Genomic DNA, 22,738 nt, shown 5'->3' with positions numbered 1-22,738 from the left:
ATGCTAACCATTACACTATCCATACTGCTCCACTTTATGCATTGTGTTCTGTGAGAAATCAGCTCTTACTTACTTGGCATAGGCCTTTTCCAGAAGGGCGCTCCAGAATTCGTCATCGGTTGTAGACTTCAAAAACTTCAGCTTTCCATTCTTGGTGGGCAAACGATCGTCCACAACCACATCCACCCATTCCCCGTACTGCCAGAACTGGGAGAAGCAGACAACACCTTATTATACAGTCTTAGGACCAGATTGAGTTAAACCACCACCCCGCTACAGTGAAATACCATCTTGCAAATTAATGTGCACACTGTGCGTATAGATGTGTATGGCTGCGCATTCATTCACAGCCGTGCAATACTGTCCAAAATCATAACAGGCTCAGCGCTGTGATGGAAAAAGGCAAATCCGACCTGGAGCTGACGTTACACCCCCTCCCATAACAGGCTCAGGCATGCCCACATATTTCCGGACACTCCCAGAGTTTTTCTAGACACGCCTTCATTTTTTTTAACACTCCCACTAAATGGTCGGTTACCACCCACACACGCCTACTTCCTGTCAATCACCTTGCGAATGCCATTCATTTAGAAAAAGTTACAGGACTTCATCACAGGATGGCCTCGCACATGCGTACTATAAACCATACGTAAGCGCAATGTATCGATAATCAGACACTCTGCAAATTCTCAGCCATGTGATCAGGTCTGAATCAGGCCCTAAGAATATACGAGTTATCAAGAGGATTGTTGATCTTTGTATCTGCTGTATATTACAGGGATTGGTCAATCCTTAATGTCAAGTAATTGGTTTATGTTGTGGGCGCAAGTTCAACAATGCTGTTGCCGACGTAAACATCCTGAGCTCAGAAATTCACTGTGCAAAAAAATTTCCAGGTCCATTATGCCCAATTCGCAAATGACCTTGAATAAGCCCCTTTCTATCTATCGGTAGATAATTACACTTTGGGGGTGATTCAGTAATGATCGGATGTGACTGAATTCTGTGTTGGGTGTGGCTGCCTTTAGCTACTTAGTATTTAACCCCTTCCCGACGGGGCCTTTTTTGTTAACTTTTCTTTTTTTTTTCCTCCTCGCGTTCAAATAAGCGTAACTTTTTTAATTTTCCGGCTATATAGACACATGAGGGCTTTTTTTTTGCGGGACAAGTTGTACTTTTTAATGGTACCATTTACTATACCGTATAATATTCTGGGGAATCAGGAAATAATTCAATGTGGGGTAAAAAGGAAAAAAAAACGCAATTCCACAATTTTGCGCTGGTTACGGTTTTTTTGGAGTTCATAGTTCGTTTAAAATGATGGGTTATCTTTATTCTATGGGTCGTTACGATTCCGGTGATACCAAACTTATATAGTTTTCGTTACGTTTTACCACTAAAAAAAAAAATAGAAAATTTTACGGTTTTTCTAATTTGCGTCGCGTCGCCATGTTCTGCGGCTTATAACTTTTTTATTTTTCCACCTACGGACCTGGGTGAGGGCTCATTTTTTGCGGGCTGAAGTGTACTTTTTAACTAATACCATTATGGGATATGTGCGACTTTCTGATCTCTTTTAGTTACATTTTTTTGGGTAGGCGATGCGACCAAAAAACGTAGTTTTGGCGTTGGGAATTTGGTACTTGTGAGTTATCTGGGCTGCCGATTTTTTGATTGTATGCCTTAAGTTAAGGCATACAATCAGATGCGATGCGATGCGATATCGCATCGCATCGCATGCGATCATCGGATGCGATGACCCGATTTTTCCATAGGAATCAATGTTAAAATTGACTGAGTCCATTTTAACATGGAATTCAATGGGAAAAAGGGGTCCTTTTCATACCCCTACTATCCAAGTGGGCATGGAGTTGGATATAAACCTGTGGCGAGCGTAGCGAGCCACCGAGCCCGAAGCGTGGCGAGTGAAGCGAGCCCCGCGAGGGGACGGTATTCTGTGTCCCCTCGCGGGGCTCGCTACGCTCGCCACGCTTCGGGCTCGGTGGCTCGCTACGCTCGCCACAGGTTTATATCCAACTCCATGCCCACTTGGATAGTAGGGGTATGAAAAGGACCCCTTTTTCCCATTGAATTCCATGTTAAAATGGACTCAGTCCATTTTAACATTGATTCCTATGGAAAAATCGGGTCATCGCATCGCATCGCATCCGATGGTCGCATGCGATGCGATGCGATGTGCCCGATCCGACCCGATTTAGAAATCGGCAGCCCGGATAACTCACAAGTACCGGAATTTATTTCCGTTTACGCCTTTAACCGTGCGGGATAACTAATGTTATATTTTAATAGATCAGACTTTTAGGAACGCGGCGATACCAAATATGTTTATTTTTTTAATTTTTTATTTATTTTTATTTGTGAAATGGGGAAAGGGGGGTGATTTGAACTTTTAATATTTTTTTTTTTTTATATATTTTTAAACTTTTTTTTTTTTTTTTTTTTACTTTTACTACAAGGCCCCCTAGTGTACTTGACCACTAGGGGGTGCGATCGCCTGTACTAGGTTCAGCCATAGAGCTCTATTGCCATGGCAACCGATCGGCACCCTCCGATCTCGCCGCGGGGGGCCCCGATCGGCGCCGGAGGGGGGCGCCCCCCCTCCGATCAGCTATTTAAGCACTGCGGGCGCTTTGCCCGCGGTGCTTAAAGGGTTAAACGGCCACGATCGGCGAACTCGCCGCTCGTGGCCGTGAGAGCAGGTGCCTGGCTGTAATATACAGCCATTACCTGCTCTCTTTCAAGCCAGCTCACTCCGTGAGCTGGCTTGATTCCCCCGCAACCGTCGTATGACGTATATATACGTCATACGTCGGGAAGGGGTTAATCCTGCTCTGAGTACTATACCCTGCCAGTAATATTTCTGTGATATTCCTTGTTCCTGTGGATTTCTAACTGTCCCAGAGATTTTCAGAGATTCCTAGCAAAGTCCTGTCTGAGAATATTCCAGCGTATCCTGTGTATTCCAGTTTGTTCTATGATAACTCCAGGGTATTCCAGCCTGAGTCTAGTAAGGATTCCTGTCTGATATCCTGAATGCATCTGTTCCACTATATCAGTGTGCTCCCAGACTATGGGGGCAAGGATACCTGTGTGCTTGTAGTTTGCCATTTCCTGGGAGAGGGGCAGGAACTAGGCCCATTGCCCACCCTAGCCACGGCTATGGCGTCAGGTGGTGCCATGACAGGGGCCAAGTATAGCGAAGGGTTAGTAGAGATTTAGCAGAATCAGTGGCAGTCTGTCTCAGCACAGAGACCACTGCTACCCATCCATGTAGTTAATAGCACACTGATGAGACGGCGACGTGGGTCACCGTCTTTGGCCCTTATTCTGATCGGTGCGGCCCGATCAGAATATGCGGCCGCAACCGTGCAGGCGAATCCCCGCCTTCCATACGGATCGCCACCTGCCGTCCGTACGCGGATATGTGGCGATCCGCATGAAATTGGACGGGGATACGCCTCCTCCGTCTTGGGAGCTGCCCCTGCATTCGATGGTCGCCCAACATCGAATGCAGGGCCGCACGCTCCACCAGGTCCCGCAACACAAGACCACACGGACACTTGTCCGTGTGAAATCATGTATAGGGGCGGGCAGCTGACATCCGGCGATGTCAGATGCCCGCCCCGTACCCACGCGTCACGGCCTCATTACCATGCATACGCCCCGCGTTTGCATGGGAACGCCCATGAAACGGGGGGCGTATGCATAGGGTAATGAGGCTAAGTAGCCCCTCACGCCCCTCTACGCCCCCTGTGCGGCGTATAAAGAATCCGTGCGGCGAAATCGCCTGCACATGCGCAGAGTGACCTCTGCACATGCGCAGACGATCAACATCGGCGGTCCGTCCGCATGCGGGAATTTCCGCACCGATCAGAATAAGGGCCTTTGTGCGCCATTTTAAAAGGGGGAGGTGTAACGATCAGATCAGGTGATCGATCAAATTAAAATATGCCTTCCGTTGTTATGATTATCTGTGAGATCCATGTATATCCATGTATATCTGATTATTATGTAGGAGATCAGAACATGTCTTGTATTATGTGTGTAAACTGTAGTTAACCCTGGGAGTTTGAGGTCTGTATTCCCTCAGATTGTATTGGGGAGGACAGAGAAAGGGTGTCTTTGGTTGGTGCACCAAAAGAGAATTTAATAATAAAACATGACTTTTATTGGTTTTATTAAAATAGTTGCGAAGATATAAAAAAAACACGAAAAACACATAGGACAACATTGAGTGATTTAAAAAGGATATAATATATCCTCATGTGGAGAAATAAGATATATGCGACAATTTGCGTATATCTAGAGAGCGCCACACAATTGGATGTATCAGAATGGGGGGTATACTCGAGATTGGAAACTCAGAGTAGAAATAGGCGCCCTGTGGGGTGTGCCGCTAAGCTGCTCCTACTTGAGGGGTGTAAAGCCCTCTTGTGGATGCAAAAGTGGGAAAAAAAGGTGGAGCGCTAAATGGATCAATTGGATATCACAATTTTAATATATATAAAATCTTTATACGTGATATATATATAATTATTCTTTCTCCATATGTGATTCCAACCTGTCTGTTTTTGTTAAAATATTTATATTTTTTGTATTTTTTTGTATCCTTGTATCCTTGTACGCATGTACATATATACAAATACATGCTTATATAAATGATCTCACGATGTATCCCCCTCAAATTCAGGGATATTTAAAGGCTCATCGCCGATATTAAGTGATATTTTTTACTATCATTCTGTTATTAATTTATACTCTAAATCTGTATTTAATAATAATTTATGGTTTTCTGCTAAATATGAACTATAAATAATGATACACCTCGATATATCTCATTTTTTCATATCTATTTAATATTTATACTTATTTTTATTTTTATTTACATCTATTATTTTTATTTTCATTTCTATTTCTATCTTTGTTATTATTATTTACATTACATACATATATATGTATTTAATATATATTAATTATTTATTATTTCCTATTCCATTCATTGTACTATAAAGTGTGGCCATTTCCGTTCCGTTTTTTCATAAGTCAAAAAATCCTTTCATCATCCGCCTCTTACAATGTATAAAACTGCCTCAATATATAATACAAGCTCAATTGTCCCCACTATGTGTCATACATTAGTATGTGTGACACGCACATGCGGTTCACGGCGATTACAAACATGCTCACAACATAATAGGTCCTGAACGCCGTGACACGCATATGCGTGCCACAGGACGCGGCATGGGAAACAGCATATGGACGCGACGGTCCACCCATGCAGGCGTCATTCTGAGTGGACGCGCTCTGTATGCGTTCCATGAGCCGGAAGCTGGAACGCGGCGTGCGTTCCAGCCGGCTTTAAGCACTTTTGAATACCGCTGCTATTCACTTTATTCTTTATAAGGTAATTGATTTTATTTACCTATTCAACATCTGTATAAGGTCTGCCTCCTATATATAAAATAGCATTTGCACTTTATTCTTACAACATACATTCTAGGGATCAATTGGATAATTAATTTCATTGAATGTACACTTGTCTAAGGGTATTTAAAGCCAGCCCCTTGACCAAGTGCCATACCTTTGATAAAGTCGTGACATCACGACGAAACATGTTAGGCAGCACTTGCTTTTATTAAACAAGGACTGGGAAGAAACTCTGACTCTGCCTACTGCCCTCCCCCTCCCCTACCTGGTACTATCCTGGAAGTTTTCCCTTTCATTGCCACCCTCCGGATCCCAGCTCTATCCTTAATTCCAAACTGGGAGTCATCAACCTGCATTCTGTGGATATCCTACATCGCACCATTGTGAGGACCCTTCATCCAGAAGGTAACCAGATCTTCCTCCAGCGAGAAAATTGACCACAGCACTTTTTTCTGGGATCAGCGCAACATAGTGAGGGCCCCTATCTTGGGAACGAGATCATCCTCCAGCGTTTCCTAATACCATCTAGGACGGCAACTTGCCAACCACCATTTCGGTAGTGCACGACCCGGAGAGAGAAAAAAGCCCCCCCCCCCCCCCCCCCTTACTCCAAGGGACATAAAGGCAGCTACGCAGAGAAATAAGTATTGTCTTCCTTGTCCTATTTATATCCATTATATATATTTTTTATTGTTTTTTGTCATTGACATTAATGTTATTGTCTTTATATATTTTGCTTATTTTTTAAAATATTTTATATATATTAAAATTGTGATATCCAATTGATCCATTTAGCGCTCCACCTTTTTTTCCCACAATTGGATGTAATTAATATAAATTTATTCTTAAAATATATATATCACACAATAAAATTATACAATTAGTATAGACTCATAGAAGCTGTATTGAACAGCTAATTGTCCTTTAATCATTAAGTTCATATAATTTCTCCTCATATGGACTCAGGAAATAATATATGTTATTTAGTTCACTCAGAGTGATCAAACAGACCTTAATTTCTTTGAACTTTTAGCAGCCGATGGGAAAGTTGCTGATAGTATGCTGTGCTCTGTATGATTAACAGACAGCTCCAGCTCCCCTGTCAGCGGTCGCCGCCTGTTGACGACCCGCTGGTGTGATGTTACACAGGGGGCGAGCCGTCCGTCTCCGGCAAACAGCGCAGATGGAAGTTGCTATATGCCGGGAATCACGGATGTTTGTACACAGTGCAAGACTCACCCAGGTTTATGGTATCTTGAATTACCAGTCGGACGCCGGCTGTTTGTAGATGGTAGAAACACTGGGGAGGTCACTGTCGAGCAGCAAAGGGAGGAACGGCTTGGAGGTTTTAAAGGCAGGTTGTTTTAGCGGTCACTCTGGGTCAGCTGTAAGGAGTGCAAGCTGGTCTCATTCCTTGACGCGTTTCTCCGCTTTTGTCAATAAGCAGCGGTTTCTTCAGAAGGCAGGTCTGCTCCACAGTGACCTCCCCAGTGTTTCTACCATCTACAAGCAGCCAGTGTGTATGACCCATTAGTAAATTTACCACTGAGTATCCAGAAACTCCCTCCTACAGATGAGAGAGCAGACATGATATTGCAATGCCAATATGATTAACTGCTAACCCTAGTTCAAGGGGATCTCACTCCAGGCTACAAGAGCTGCTGATAGGGTGGATCCAATCATCCCCGTCTCTTCTCCTAGACAGCTCCCAGTTTATCTTGTGTATATACAATATATGGGGTTGATCCTATTAAAGGCGAAGGGTGCAATGTGCCATTGCCGTGACATTTAAACACTGGCAACTAATATTGCACCCTTTGCGCACTGGTTTATGCCTGAATTTGCACATGGGGTAGCAAGCACTTTTGTGAGAATTTAATTTGCCGTAAAGTGCACCCACTGCTGTGATGATTCACACCCGCGAACTCATTGTGGCCAATAGTATGCTAATACTAGCATTTACCCATGGCATTGCTCATGTGGATGTCGGAACACAACCTAGTACTAAGTGGAGTGCCACAGGGGTCAATACTAGGGCCCATTTTATTTTACATATTTATTAACGATATTGGGGTGGGAATACTCAGCAAAGTTTCCATCTTTGCTGATGACACAAAACTGAGTAGATTAATTAGATCAACCGAGGATGCCTCCGCGCTTCAGAACGATCTTAATAAACTGGATGAGTGAAAAATATGGTTCAATGCGGATAAATGCAAGGTTATGCATCTTGAGAGACATAACCAACATAGGCTAATCTAGAAATATGCTAATCCCAGACTACACATAATGGATTTGTGCATGGCTTTGCAGTGTGCGCCAAAAAGGGGTGTGGTCTCATTTGGGGGTCGTGGCTTAACAGGGGCAAGTCACTCCCCACCATAAACAGGCCAATAATTAGAGTATGCAGTGGTTACAGTCATGAACTATAAGCATCATGTGTAGTTTAATGCAGGTTAGACAATACATTATACATCTGCTACACCTTACTGTGCAGCGCTCACCTAAATGACAATAAAGTAAATAAAAAAAAATGAGTAACTAGCATACACCCGAGGACATCACTCTGGGCCAAATGTAATAGGGTGAGAGTTTCAGAAAGTGAGAAATTTTGGGAGAGTTTTCTCATGTTTTTTAAAGCAGCAATCAATTACATGGCAAAATCAACCTGGTTTTGCAGTGTAATTGATTGCTGCTTTAAAAAAAAGGGTAAAACTCTCCCAAAATCTCTCACTTTCTGAAACTCTCACCCTATTACATTTGGCCCCCTGCGTTTCTACATGAGGTACCTGGTGCCTCACCCCTTCCCGTACTGACCACGCCCATCTGTCACCACAACATGTCAGGTACTGCACCCACGACATTATAGGGGAATTGCGCAGCCCCATTACTTGTTATAAGTGGGTGACGGGAGCTGGCAGGGCACCACTCTGTGTGGGCAGAGCCAGATGCTCGCTGACAGTTCCCACAGCTACCGACCAACCTGGGTGACAGCATGCAATAGGTTAAAACCATGGGCTCCCTCTATCCGCCCCCCACAGGGCTAGGGGGGAACAGATTACCATGGTTTTTTTTTTTAAGGCAGGGCACTGGGCAGGGCAAGGCATGCCGCAATGTGGAGGGAGACAGGCTGCTGGCTGAGGCACTTTCACTTACTTAATGTTTTCTGTGACACCCGACGCCCAGGACTGTCAATCTCCGCCGCTGCCATGTGCACGGCACACGCAAACCTGCTGCAGCTGCACGAGGACAGAGACGGAGGAAGCCGTCTGGCGTTCACGCTCCGCAAAGGACCATGAGAGGGGCTGCGTGCAGTCGGGCATGTTAAGGCTGACTGCGTAAGGACCGATGGCAGAGAGGTAAATATCAGGCGTGAGCCCGTAGCCGGGACCGCCGGTTAGGACGGCCACAGCGACCCCTACACTCGCTCTGTTGAGTACCTCTGACTGATGACAAGCCCCTGCGTGTGCTAGGCATCACCTGTGGCCGCCGCGTTCGAAGGAGCGAGTTAAGCCCGCTCCGACCCCGATGCAGCTAGGTCTTATGTGGGGGACAAAGAGCAAGTGATCGCCAGAGGTATGCTCAAGAGTAGAAACTAACTAACGGGCCTAACTAAAATTAGACACCCTGTCTGCTGGCACCTGGCCAAGGACGGGAACGCGACCCAGTCGCAAACACAAAGGGGAATGCAAGGGGCGTCTCCACATAAAACACAGAGTAAACCAAAGAACGAACCCCCAAAACACCAGGGACGGGGAGAGGGAGAATGCCCTATTCTATGATCCACAAAGCCGGGAAAAGAACCAACTAAGAAACTAGCCCTGGGGGTCAAGAACGTGACCTGGGCAGAAACAGAGGCTGAACTGAGCCAAAAACTGAAATAACAGGGCTGAACGGCCCACAATGAGCAAAATAAGGTACTGGGCGAATGCCTCAAAGAATGGAGAAAATAAACAGCCAGGCTCCACAGGAGCACTTACGTGAGCCCAAGATAGGAACTGACAGGAGGATCCTCAACACAGGGTACTCGAACTGGAGTATCCAGGAGCTGGAAACCAGGAACAGTGGCAGGACCAGAAATAGCTAGGAAACTGCTATAACCGGCGTGGACATGCTTGCAGCCATCCCTTAAAAGGGATGGTGCAGCCAATGAGCCACCGCCTAACAGGCCACTGCCCATCGGCTCTATAATGAACTCAGGTGGCCGAGCGCGCGCCCCTTTGGCGTCCCCTGTTACCTGGCAACCGCTGAGCGGCTGCCGGGTTACGCCGTGGGCAGCTGACAGCGTCTCCTCGCCGGCCGGAAGCAGCGTCATCCCGCCGGGCGGAAGTAACGTGTGAGTACTCGGAGGTGCCGGGCGGAAGTACTGTGTGCTGCCTTTCAGCACCAGTCCCCCGGCGCCAAGCGCTCACGGCCCTGACAGTACCCCCCCCCCCCCCTTGAGGAGAGGTCAACAGACCGCTGCCCCCGGGTTTACCAGGGAATTCCCGAAAAAATGCCCTTTTGAGACTGGGCGCATGTACATCTTTCTCTGGAACCCAGGATCTCTCCTCAGGCCCAAATCCTCTCCAATGTACCAAGAACTGTAGAGAGCCTCTGACACATCTTGAGTCCAAAATCTTCTCTACAGAAAACTCCTGTCGTCCTTGGATTATCACCGGATCAGACCTCGCGTTAAGATTCCGCGGAAACCTCCGTGAGAAGAATACCGGTTTAAGAAGGGAAGAGTGGAACGTATTGGTGATCCTGAGGGCCCTGGGAAATGACAGCCGAAACGCCACAGGGTTAACCCTCTTGATAATCTGAAAAGGACCTATATACCTGGGTCCTAACCTTGGTGAAAGTTGATGCAGCTTAATATTACGGGTGGAAAGCCACACCCAATCCCCAACTTTAAACCGACAAGGACGTCTTGATCTGTCCACGAATCTCTTCTCCTTAAAAGCTGCTTCTTTGAGCGCTTCATGAACTTTTTTCCAAATGCGTCTGAGACAGGAAGCAGAAGAGGATGAAGATCTGGGAGCCTCTGGTCCTAAAGAACTGAATCGAGGATGAAATCCTTATACCGAAAAAAACGAGGAAGTCTTAGACGCAGAATGATATGCGTTATTATACGCAAATTCAGCCAACGGTAAGAAGCTTACCCAATCGTTTTGTAATTTGGACACGAAACATCGTAGATATTGTTTAAGTGACTGATTCAGTCGTTCCGTCTGCCCGTTGGACTGCGGGTGAAAGGCAGACGTCAAACTGGTCTTGACTTTAAGGGAAGCACAAAAAAGTTTCCAGAATTGCGCCACAAACTGTGGACCTCGATACGAAACAATATCTGTGGGAAAACCGTGCAGTCTGAAAATGTGCTGCAAAAACAAGCCCACCAGTTCCTTGGCTGAAGGTACTTGTCTCAAGGCCACGAAGTGTGCCATTTTCGAAAACCTATCGACTACCACCCAAATGACTTGGCATTGGGAAGACATGGGTAAACTGACTATGAAGTCCATGGCCAGGTGTGACCAAGGCCTGGCAGGTATGGACAGGGGCATGAGTTCTCCAAGGGGCCTTGACCGCGGAGTTTTCTGTTGCGCACAAGTCGGACAAGACAGCACAAACTCCTTAGTATCTCGAGCCATACCTGGCCACCACACGACCCGGGTGAGAAGGTCCAGGGTTTTAGTAACTCCTGGATGTCCTGCAATCTTAGAGTCATGCAGCTTCGATAATACTCTGCGCCGTAACGACTCAGGGACAAACAGCCGGGACGAGGGGGTCTCAACCGGGGCTTGACCTTGAGCCTGGCGGATCAGACCCTCTAAGGTCTAGGTTAGGACGGCCACAGCGACCCCTACACTCGCTCTGTTGAGTACCTCTGACTGATGACAAGCCCCTGCGTGTGCTAGGCTTCACCTGTGGCCGCCGCGTTCGAAGGAGCGAGTTAAGCCCGCTCCGACCCAGATGCAGCTAGGTCTTATGTGGGGGACAAAGAGCAAGTGATCGCCAGAGGTATGCTCAAGAGTAGAAACTAACTAACGGGCCTAACTAAAATTAGACACCCTGTCTGCTGGCACCTGGCCAAGGATGGGAACGCGACCCAGTCGCAAACACAAAGGGGAATGCAAGGGGCGTCTCCACATAAAACACAGAGTAAACCAAAGAACGAACCCCCAAAACACCAGGGACGGGTAGAGGGAGAATGCCCTATTCTATGATCCACAAAGCCGGAAAAAGAACCAACTAAGAAACTAGCCCTGGGGGTCAAGAACGTGACCTGGGCAGAAACAGAGGATGAACTGAGCCAAAAACTGAAATAACAGGGCTGAACGGCCCACAATGAGCAAAATAAGGTACTGGGCAAATGCCTCAAAGAATGGAGAAAATAAACAGCCAGGCTCCACAGGAGCACTTACGTGAGCCCAAGATAGGAACTGACAGGAGGATCCTCAACACAGGGTACTCGAACTGGAGTATCCAGGAGCTGGAAACCAGGAACAGTGGCAGGACCAGAAATAGCTAGGAAACTGCTATAACCGGCGTGGACATGCTTGCAGCCATCCCTTAAAAGGGATGGTGCAGCCAATGAGCCACCGCCTCACAGGCCACTGCCCACCGGCTCTATAATGAACTCAGGTGGCCGAGCGCGCGCCCCTTTGGCGTCCCCTGTTACCTGGCAACCGCTGAGCGGCTGCCGGGTTACGCCGTGGGCAGCTGACAGCGTCTCCTCGCCGGCCGGAAGCAGCGTCATCCCGCCGGGCGGAAGTGACGTGTGAGTACTCGGAGGTGCCGGGCGGAAGTACTGTGTGCTGCCTTTCAGCACCAGTCCCCCAGCGCCGAGCGCTCACGGAACTGACACAGCCCTCTCGTGGCCATGTTTTTGGTGTGATAAAACGGGCAGCGGTGGTGATTCAATTTAAAGTTGCAGAATGGTCCGGTGCACCCTCGGGCCACCCCTTAGATTCGCCTATGATAACCAATGTACTAGCTATAACCTAAGCGGGGAGGCATTGTGTAATTCAGAACTTGAAAAGAATTGAGTTCAAATTGATAACAAACTGGGGTGTAGTGCTCATTGTCAAATAGCAACAAACAAGGTAAACAGAATACTAGCATGTATAAAAAGGGGTATGGAAACTAGAGACTCAAAAGTAATTATGCCACTGTACGAAGCATTGGTTAGACCACACCTGGAATATGGAGTACAATTCTGGGCCCCACACTATAAATAGGACATCATAGATCTGGAAAAAATCCAAAGAAGAGCAACAAAGCTAATAAAGGGAATAAAGAATTTAAGCTACGAGGACAGATTGAGCAATTTGGGACTGTTTAAACTTTACACTAGAGAAGAGACGTTTAAGGGGGGCATGCTTAACATGTACAAATATATCAGGGGACAATATATGGAACGGTCAAGCGCCATTTTTACTGCCAGGAAGGACACGTGAGCACGAGTTTACATTAGAAGAAAAAAGATTTTGTTCCCTTAGAAGGAAAGACTTTTTTACGGTCAAAGCAGCCAAACTATGGAACTCTCTTCCTGGAGAAGTGGTGTCGGCAGGCACAGTAAATTTAAAATAAGGTTTGACAAACATTCATTGGTTAAAAACATCCAGGGGCACAAATAAGAATCATAATCTGTCTTTAAAAATATCAGAATTCACTACATATAACAAGGGTTAAGCTATTAAACCAAGGTTGAACCCGATGGATGCAAGTCTTTATTCAGCCTTATCTACTATGTAACTATCTATGTAAAGGGGTGTACACTTGGAGAACTTTTAACAGGAGATTTTGACTAGACAGTCAAAATCTCCTAGAAGGTTAGCCAAAATCTCCCTATTTTTCTCTTGCTTAGTCAATATTGTCTAGAAGAGATTGCTTAGTATAGATTGACTGTGCAGGCAAGGCAATTAGCATATGGGAATGACCGGATGACCGGATGTCAGCTGCCTGCCCTCTTCCCTCAGAGTGCACACGCACATCTAAGGTTGCTCTGAGCAACCTTAGATGTGCGTGTGCCTTCCACATCATTCGATGGTCGGCGACCACTGAATGATGTGGGTGTTCACCTGCAGGCTGCGAATGGAGGTTAATGTAAAACAACCAATTGCATGCTGTGAAAACATAAGTGCTGTGCGAATGGTGGGCTGGTGTTCCAGCATTCCCAAGGCGAGATCTGGTTGACTCGCAATGATGCGATTTCGCTCCCGAGCTAATCAACCAGAATAACCCCCTGAGAGCATACATACCTCGGTTTCTTTCTAGGGGGCCCACTTACAATAGGATCGCATTGTGCTGGGTGGAATCTACAGCCCAGGATCACATTGCAATATGTGATCCTATCGGATGAATATATTCCGTCCCTGCAATCTGTTTTTGCCAGGTGCCTGGGCTGTGTGCATGCGCAGTTAGCGCTGTCCCCCAGCTGACCGCTACAATAGGCTACCGCCATCCGAGAATGGCCACGGGACCTGATGCGATGCTGCTCGATGATGATACATCGGGCAGTATCACCCCCCCCCCCATAGAAACCAATTATAGATGCGGATGCGAGCGGGACAGGAGGGACCTCAGCAGGGATCCCTGCTGCAGTCCCTTTCACTTGGGAGATAATTTAATTTTTGCGGCTATTCAAGGAAACAGGTGCTGTCAGGGAATTGGCTGCAAATATTCATTAGTAAATGGGCTGCTAGGTCACTAAGCGACACAATATTGACAACGCCACCCATAGTCATCCAGTAGTTTTTGCATGATGCCACAGCAGACAGACAAAAATTCTTATATATATTACAATTTGGGGTAGATTTTTGGAAAAACTATTAGCCAGTGGTCAAGCATGTTACAGGGGATGCGGATGCATTGTTAGACTACAGGCCCATACACACTAGAAGATTATCTTTCCAATCTGGCTGGTTGGAATGAAAATCTGAAAATTTTTGGGAGCAAATGATAATTCGCCAAATAGACAAAAATGGTCATTCAGACAAATTGGTTAAATCAATTTATGCCGATGACTGCTTTTGCCCATTTTCCAGCTTTTGGGAGCAAATGATTGGTTGTATTTTGTTTCCAGAAAATTCCAGATTTTCATTCCAACCAGCCAGATTGTAAAGATAATCTTATAGTGTATATGGGCCTTTAATGGTATAATCTTACCTTAAAGTGGAAGATCCCAGCATAGTTTTTGTGAAAGCTCTGGTCTTTAGGAACAACCTGATACAGGGAGTCTTCGTTCAGGGTGAGTGATGCAATGGAGCACAGGAACCAGCAGTCACCTAGGCATAAAGACAGTACATGGTAAACTGACATCACCAAACCCCGCCCCATGACAGTCAAATGCTGTAATTTGCGGGTCCGCAGATTAAGGGAGGAGCTAAAATGATGGAAAATGAATGACACAATTTGCGTCATTCTAGCTCTGCCCCCTAACCGCTGACCCACTGGATACCCTCCCGGCCATTCCGGGAGGATAAGAAAGTATATTTATAATTAACTCTGGCTGGAGTTCCCCTTTAATGAGATGACTTACCTAGAGATCCTTGCCGGACATCCGTGCGGGTTGCACCATCTTTAATGAACTGGGGATTGGGATTTATTTCCTACAAGAGAAAACAAACAATAAATATCCATTTCCTGCAGCTCTGCCCACTAATTCCCAGAGACAGTCCCAGGATTTAGAAATATGTCCCCAGAGCTGTCCCTGGTTTACAATATTCAATATTAAGCAACTGGTCAATGTAAATGCTGATATTCCCTAAACATATATTTTGTGGTACTTGTTTCCTAGAACGGCACCCAGATTTTGTACGTATGCTAACGTACTGAAATCGCATCGCTTGCTGCAATATAGTGACATACGATGCGATGCGATTTCACTCACTTCTGTTCCAGCTCACTGTCTCCCGCTCCCTGGCTCACTGTTAATCCCGTCCCCTGTCACATCCTCACAGAAATCACTCTGAGGTGATTTTGTGAGCGGAGTGGATGTACATTTGTGAGCTAGTGATTTATTCTTGGTGTTTTCCTAATTTCGACTGCTAATTTCGACAGAAATGGCTGCTGCGCTGAATTTGTTTTCATTGCCGCAGACGGAGGCGGAGACAATGTATTTCTTTCAGCGCAATCATCTACTGCCGGTGGTGGCGAAATGCGCCAATGGACACAGTATGCGGCTGAGTCTTAAGGAAGGTATATGGCGGTGCCATGTGAAGGTTTGTCGGCTAAAGGCAGGCCTTAGAGCGGCACACTTTTTCCCCAGGTGCCGCTTACCCTTCCTCATTGGTGAGGTTCATCTTCTCCTGGGCGCAGGAGATGACCTCGATAGAGTACTGCCAGCAACAGCTGGATATGTCCAAGAAAACAGCAGTACTCTACAATAAGTGGATGCGGGAGGCCTGCCTGATGGATCTAATGGCGCAGCCGCAGCGCCGTATCTGTGGGCAAGACCGGATAGTGGAGGTGGACGAGACCTTATTCGTCAGGAGGCAAAGCAATGTAGGCCGTATGTTACCCCAGCAGAGGGTATTTGGGGGAATCTGCAGGGAAACAGGGCAGTGTTTCCTGACGAAGGTGGCAACCGGCGATGCCACCACATTGATGTTGGCTATCATCGACAACGTAGAGCCTGGATCTAATATATACACGGACTGTTGGAGGGCGTATAGCACAGAGCAGCTTCAATTAGCCGGATATGAGCACGCCCAGGTGAACCACCAATACAATTTCATCGACCCATCAATGGGGGTCCATACACAGAACATTGAAAGGATGTGGGGAGCATGTAAATGGCAAAATAAACACCATTGGGGCACCGCAAGGCACATGTTAGAATCATACCTTGAGGAGTTCATGTGGCGGAAAACTTTGGGTGGGGATGACCCTTTTCAGCGTATCCTCCACGCCCTGACACTGCTACCGAAGGACAATTAAACTATTTGATCATGATTACATTTCCTTAATTAATCTTTACTGTTTTAAATGAATTGTTTTTGTTACCTGTTATTTTATGGTTTATGAGTTATTTAAGTAAATTATACTTCTTAGTCAACACATGTCGACCTTACTGTGTCAGTTGCATGATTTCGCAGGGTGAATGTGTTCATAAAACACCACTACTATCAATGCCACCCGGAACCATGGCGAGCACAGCGAGCCCTCGCTTTGCACGCCACGCTTTGGGTTCGGTGGCTCGCTACGCTCGCCACAATATATAAGATCAGCTCCATGCCGACGTGGATAGTGGGGGTATGAAAAGGTCGTAGTACAGGTTCCGCCGCCCCTCGCGGCGCTCGCTGCGCTTGTCACGCTTCGGGGTGGCGTGGGGATGTGGCTGTATGCTAAGTGGTAGCGTGGATATTGTGGGTGGGGAGTGGGGGGCTTCAAAATCACAGAGAGCAGTGAATAAATTACTATGTAAAATCGTATCGCATCGCATGACCAAAAAAGGGGATGTGATGCAATCCGATTTTCTTACGCAGAATAGCCCTCTACGCTATTAGCTTAGTGGGCGCCGTGCTAGGAAACAATTACCTATTTTCTTTATAAGGTACCACAAGTTGTTGTTAGCGCCGTACATAGGGCCCGATTCAGATTGCATGGCTGTGAATTTACACAGTGGGTGATTATTGATTATACTGCGCATGCGTTCGGCCTGTATTACGCATGCGTGAGGCCATCCTTCGATTCAGTCCTGCAACTGTTCTACACGCACGATGTTGCAAGGTGATTGACAGGAAGTAGGTGTCTGGGGGTGGTAACCAGCCATCTAGTGGCAGTGGCAAGAAAAGCGCCGGTGGTATTAGAAAAAAACAGACAGTGTAGGGAAAACGCCGGCGTGTCAGAATGTTTTAGGGGTGGGGGAGTGATGTCAGCAAAATATGCCTGTTTTCATAACATAAGAAAAAGAAGAAAGATTGAAGAATTGTGGGGTGCGCACCAAAAATATGCCTGGAAGACGTCCAACTGATAATTCACAATCCTAAAATTTAACTTTTATTTCTGTTTCTCCTAATAGAACTTAAAGTGCTTGTATTAGCCTTTTACAGCATCAAATACAAAACAAACTTAACTACTTAACAAGGGACATTAGTGAAATGCTTGTGTGAACAGGAAAGTCTTGAGTTTATTTTTGAACGTTTCCAGAGTAGAAGTTTCTCGAATCGAGCATAGAGTTTTAGCCACAGCGCTGAAAGCTCGACCCCCAGATGAATTCAGTGATATTCTGGGTACTGTTAGTAGTCCTTCATCAACCGATCGCAGTAATCGAGTGGGACAATAAGAGATCAGAAGCTGCTGCAGGTACCTTGGGCCCTGGTCATGTAGAGCTTTAAAAGTCAGTAAGCCAATCTTGAAAATTTTGATAACACGTACATGACTGTGTCACATTCACAAACACTGTAATGCACATGAGGATATTCCCTGTACTATTCTGGGAACAATACTACAGGGTGGTGTTTGGCTATGAACCTACACCATTAGGTGGCGCTGCATCACTCAAAGAATATATAAAACATGAAAGATAAAGAATTATCAATTTAATAAAAATCACATAATATTTGTTAATTGCTTTGCTATTCAGAGAGATTAAAATGCCTATTTACCAGTCCCATTCATTAGTAGTGCTGTTCTCCTTATTACAAGGGTATAGGACCATGGCCGCCACCCACCGTAAATTTACAAGGAAGCATTGTGTCAGTCCAGCGCATGGGGGGGGGGGGGTGTTTCAGTGGATTGAGGCTGACTGGCCGGCGGGCGCCCCAGCCCCCGCCGAAGTTTGCCACAGGCTGCTGTAGCTGATGACCAGGCGGCGTGCAGCAGCCAGGGATGGGTACTCAGACTGACTGTCTGTCAGTGGCAGCAAGGTACACTGGCGGGCTCCGGCGGGGGGGGGGGGGGGGGGTATCCGAATATAACTCACCTAATAGCTGCTTGTTGTTGCTGCAGCCTCTAGTTCAAAGTTCCCCCGGGCTCTCCTCTGCGGTAGCGTAGCTTCCTGCTGCTGCTTCTTCCTCCTGCAGCTTACTACCGCCCTCCAGTGGCCGGCGCCCTAGGCAAATGCCTAGACTTGCCTAGTTGTGGCGCCGGCCCTGTATAGGACCTGTCTCGTTTATCTGAGCATGTGATAGAATTCCTTTGAAATAAGTCAACCCTTTTTCAAGGGGACAAGCTCCAGGTGTCAGTGTCCATAAGATGTGCGTCTATTCCGGAACGGGCTGTGTCTCCAATAGTATGCAGCAATAACAAGTGGCTGTGACCGGGCTGTGCAGGATTGGGCCTAGTTTTTCAACTGCCATCCTGTCTGCCGCTGCAGTGCCACTCTTACATGAGCCACGTGTTTGTGCTTTCATCATTTACGGTTTTTCGTATGTACATTTATATGCACTGTTTTGATACCGCAAGCATCTTGTCACTCATTTGACATACTTAATATACCAAGGGAGAGTGCTTAACTAATACTTTTGATTAATACTACTATTGAGCACGGACCACTCAGTTAAGCTGCCCCACATACAAATGGTTTAAAGCGCTGTAACCATCACCATTGATCACTTGTGTGGCTTAGCATAGTTAACCAGCTATCTCAGTGCAAAATTTTGCCCTAAAAACAATATTGTGAGGTGTCAGGTGTTCAGAATAGACTGGAAATGAGTGGAAATTAATGTTATTGAGGTTAATATAGCGTAAGAGCAAAAAAAAAAAAAGTTTTTATGCTTTTTAAAAAAAAAAATCAGAACCCAAAATGTTTAGGAGGTGTTTTGGCAAAACCCATTAGAACCCAAAACCTGAAGGTAATCAGAACCCAAAATGCGAAAAGTGTCCGGTGCACATCCCTAATGCAAACCCGGGGAGCCAATGTCTTCTCTGCTGAGCAGACAGGTCTACGCCGTCCCTCTATAGTGAAATCCCCCTTTGTGATTGGATGTGTACAGCTACCCTCTCAGTCACGCCTACTAAACAGACATACAGATAGTGGTAGATGCTCAAATTAGTTTAGTAATACCACTCAGGTGCATGCCAGTTACCACCCCCAGACGCCAGCTTCCTGTCAATCCCCTTTCTCTATTCGTTGGCCGTACACGCAGTGATTGACATACAGTGGGGGTGGAAAACGGCCATTTCATGGGAGTGACAAGAAAAACGCTGGGCGTGTCAAAATAAATGCAGGGAGTGACTGGGAAACCACAGCCATGTTAGGGGAGGGTGTGTGCATCAGCAGCAGGCCTCAGTGGGGTAACAATTGTGCCACAGGCCCCACTGTGGAGGGGAGGTGCTGAGTAAGTGTGGGCGCCAGGGGGTCTGTGTGGGTTATTGTTACGCTGCCACCTGCTGGAACCTGCCTTATCTCTGTGCTTGCCGCCGTGTCTGTTGCCGGGAGTCGAGACCCGCAGACCTACTAGCCTGCGCCCCGGTGCTCCTCCTGGCTCCTTAGGACAAATGTCCCTCACAATATGACAGTTTGTGAGAATGCTAGAGGAGGCAGCGGCCTCCCCTAGCATCTTTAAAAATGGTCTGCTGTTAGGGGCAGCTATTTTGTAAAGAAAATTTGTCATAAGGAGACAGGAGGAGCGACGTAGACTAGTAGGTCTGCGGGTCCCAGCCACAGGCGTGGAGGGGTAAGGCGGGGGGGGGGGGTCTTAACTTTGTCGCAGGGGGGGGGGGGCAAAAGTCCGACGCGGGGAGCTTCAGGAATCGCCGGCAGCTTGAAGAAGCTGGAAGAAGCCCAGGACTACGGCGGATCAAGACTTCAGATCTTCCATGGAGGACCTGGGTGAGTAGGATTTCCTTCCACAGGTCCCCCATGGATTTCTTCGGACCCCGGACCGGACGATGACACGGACGATGCCGACATGGACATCGACATGGAGAAGAATGCCGACATAGATCCGGACCAGGACAAGGCACCGGATCAAGACCCTGGGACCTACCTACGGGATCAAGATAGGTAAGTATCAGTATGACTGTATGTGTGTAATGTATGTAGTAAAGTTTTATTTTTCTTATGTGTCAGTATTTTAATGCCCCACAGGCTGGGACTTGAGGTTCTCCAAGTCCCAGCTTGCGGGGGAGGCTTGCTGGGACTCATAGTTACACAGTTTAAAACAATAGTTTTTACATCTATTTTTTTACACTGAATCAGCTCGATGCCCACCGCCCAGGGGCATCGAGGACAGCACCAGGCTTCAGCCTGGTCAGGTAAGTCCTGGAGGTGGGGGGACCCCTTTATTGGGGGGGGGGTCCCCACTCCCCCAGGGCCCCTGGCCAGGCTGACCGGTCAGGGGGTTAATGCTTTGGCTGGGGGGACTTGTATAAAAAGTCTCCCCCCGGCTGTGGCTTTACCCTGCTGGCTAGTTTGGCCTGGGGCTGGTTCTTAAAATACGGGGGACCCCTAGTCATTTTGTCCCCCGTATTTTGGGAACCAGCCCCGGACCTGGAGCCTGGGCCTGGTTGTTAAAAATTGGGGAACCCCTATTTGTCGGGTTCCCTGATTTTAATTACCGGCCCCGGCTCTGTCAGTCTGGTGCTGGTTGCAGCTGTTGGGGGGACCCCACGCCGTTTTTTTATATATTTATTTAATTTTCTCTTTTTTTTTACACATTGCAGCCTCCACGGATCTGACTGATCCGTGCAGACTGGCTCCACTAATTCGTATATACGGCCGTTAATACGAATTTATACGCCATCGGAGGGTTACAAAGCAGTCGTATATGACTGCTTTGGAAACCCCCCACCGGAACACGACTTGGCATACGACTTATGCAGTCGTAGCCATTGGTATTAAGAATACGAATGCAACTTTTTGCATTCGTATTCTTAGTAAATTTCCCCCTAAGTCTCTGGTTACCTGGGGCTGCAACGACTTGAGCCTGGTGTAAAAATCATATGATGGTGAGCCTGTTACAAAGGATTTTGGAGATATTCGCTCGGGTGTGAATGTATGCACAACTGTTACACATCCATTCCCATAGTGAAAACATTATCTTGCAAGATGTGTTTTACTGGAGCGGGGCGGTGGCTTAACTGATCGCTGGTTGCTGAGAATTTGCGGCCGTGCGAACAGGTCTGAATTGGGCACATAGTATAATGCTACTTTTTTTTTTTAACAACGTAGTTACTTACTAGGAACCTACAATATTCCTATAATTAGTGGCTGAAATGTAATTATTATTATTAGTTTCTGAAGTAATAATCGCAGCCTTACCGGAGGTCTTTGCCACACAAGTCCTTGTACTTTGTCTGATTTCGGACCCAGATGTTTGACCCCCAGGGATGACTGGCTGGCAGGAAAAGTTGGGTCTTCAAATAAAGTCTTAGATGCCAAGCACCGTGCCCTCAGCTCTTCATAGTCCTGGTTTAAATATTTGACTGGGTTCTTATTGGTTCCCACACCCAGGGCTGCTGTCTTGTCCTTGGCGAGGGTAGCTGCGATGCTTGCCATAGTGTGGTTGTACTGTGCACAGGAGCTGATGCAGACACTGGGAGAAATGCCTTCTATATATAGTGATACATATGTGGGAGAGCGTGTCCTGGGGCAGAAGGGAGGAGGGAACAAGGGGGAGATGTAAGGTGGGGACTCCCAGTGACTGTAAGGATATGCCAGAGGCTTCCATAGTCTGTCACCTACTGTTTGTGTCATTAATCATTCCTTTATCACCCTACAGCAGTGGTTCCCAAACAATCTGGAATCACGTGCCCTAGAGTATCAGCAGTTTTTCATGGCACCGCTAGGAGAAAGATGAAATTGAAAGACAAATAGGTTGCGTGACTTGTGTTGGCAGAGTATTGTGGTGTTCGTATGATGTTGATCGTAAGGCACAAAACAGTATTTAAATCAAAAAGTTGGTTTACTGGGCATAGGTGAGATAACAGTATGTAAAAGGTAGAAGAAATTCTGCAGCTGCAGGAGGTTCCGCACAGACAGCAGGGTATTACAGTGACTACGCGGCAGCTAGTACTAAGCGTCACGCGGCTGTGTATATGAGAAGTGACTCACACTATTAGAGGCTGTAGACTGCAGGTCTGTGCAGACTGACTCTGTCTGGTATAAGCTGGTAGAACGCCTATCGGCACATGTCGGCTATATAAAAAAAAGTGAAAAACCCCATGTCGACCTTTTAACTCGACCTAGCCCACATCGGCCTAATGTCCCTGTTGACCTCACCCCATGCCGACCTTCAGACATGTCGACCTTCCCCTTGGTGACCTAGTGACCATATCCATTTGTAACAGTCCCTGCTTTTAGGTTTTATACAGTCCTCATGCCTAACAAGTGATTAGCAGGACCTAGATCCTTTCATTT

At 46.8% G+C, this 22,738-nt stretch overlaps 1 protein-coding gene across 1 annotated transcript in view; it reads right to left on the bottom strand.

Annotated features, from left to right (window-relative positions):
- LOC146062853 (calpain-8-like) overlaps positions 1–21,901 on the bottom strand; it is a 115,365-nt gene extending 93,464 nt beyond the window's left edge. The window contains exons 1-4 of the mRNA XM_083174859.1: positions 21,641–21,901; positions 14,972–15,041; positions 14,599–14,717; positions 74–207 (exon numbers count right to left, since the gene is read on the bottom strand). Of these exons, the coding sequence (XP_083030985.1) occupies positions 74–207; positions 14,599–14,717; positions 14,972–15,041; positions 21,641–21,877 (560 nt within the window). The 5' untranslated portion in view covers positions 21,878–21,901. The remainder of the gene's footprint in view (positions 1–73; positions 208–14,598; positions 14,718–14,971; positions 15,042–21,640) is intronic.
- Positions 21,902–22,738: the final 837 nt, after the last annotated feature.

This window comes from Crinia signifera, chromosome 3 (genome assembly GCF_055691185.1).
Source record: "Crinia signifera chromosome 3, ASM5569118v1, whole genome shotgun sequence".
Classification (NCBI taxonomy): Eukaryota; Metazoa; Chordata; class Amphibia; order Anura; family Myobatrachidae; genus Crinia; species Crinia signifera.
Note: the sequence above shows the minus strand (reverse complement) of the source record. Positions and strands in the feature narration are given on the sequence as shown.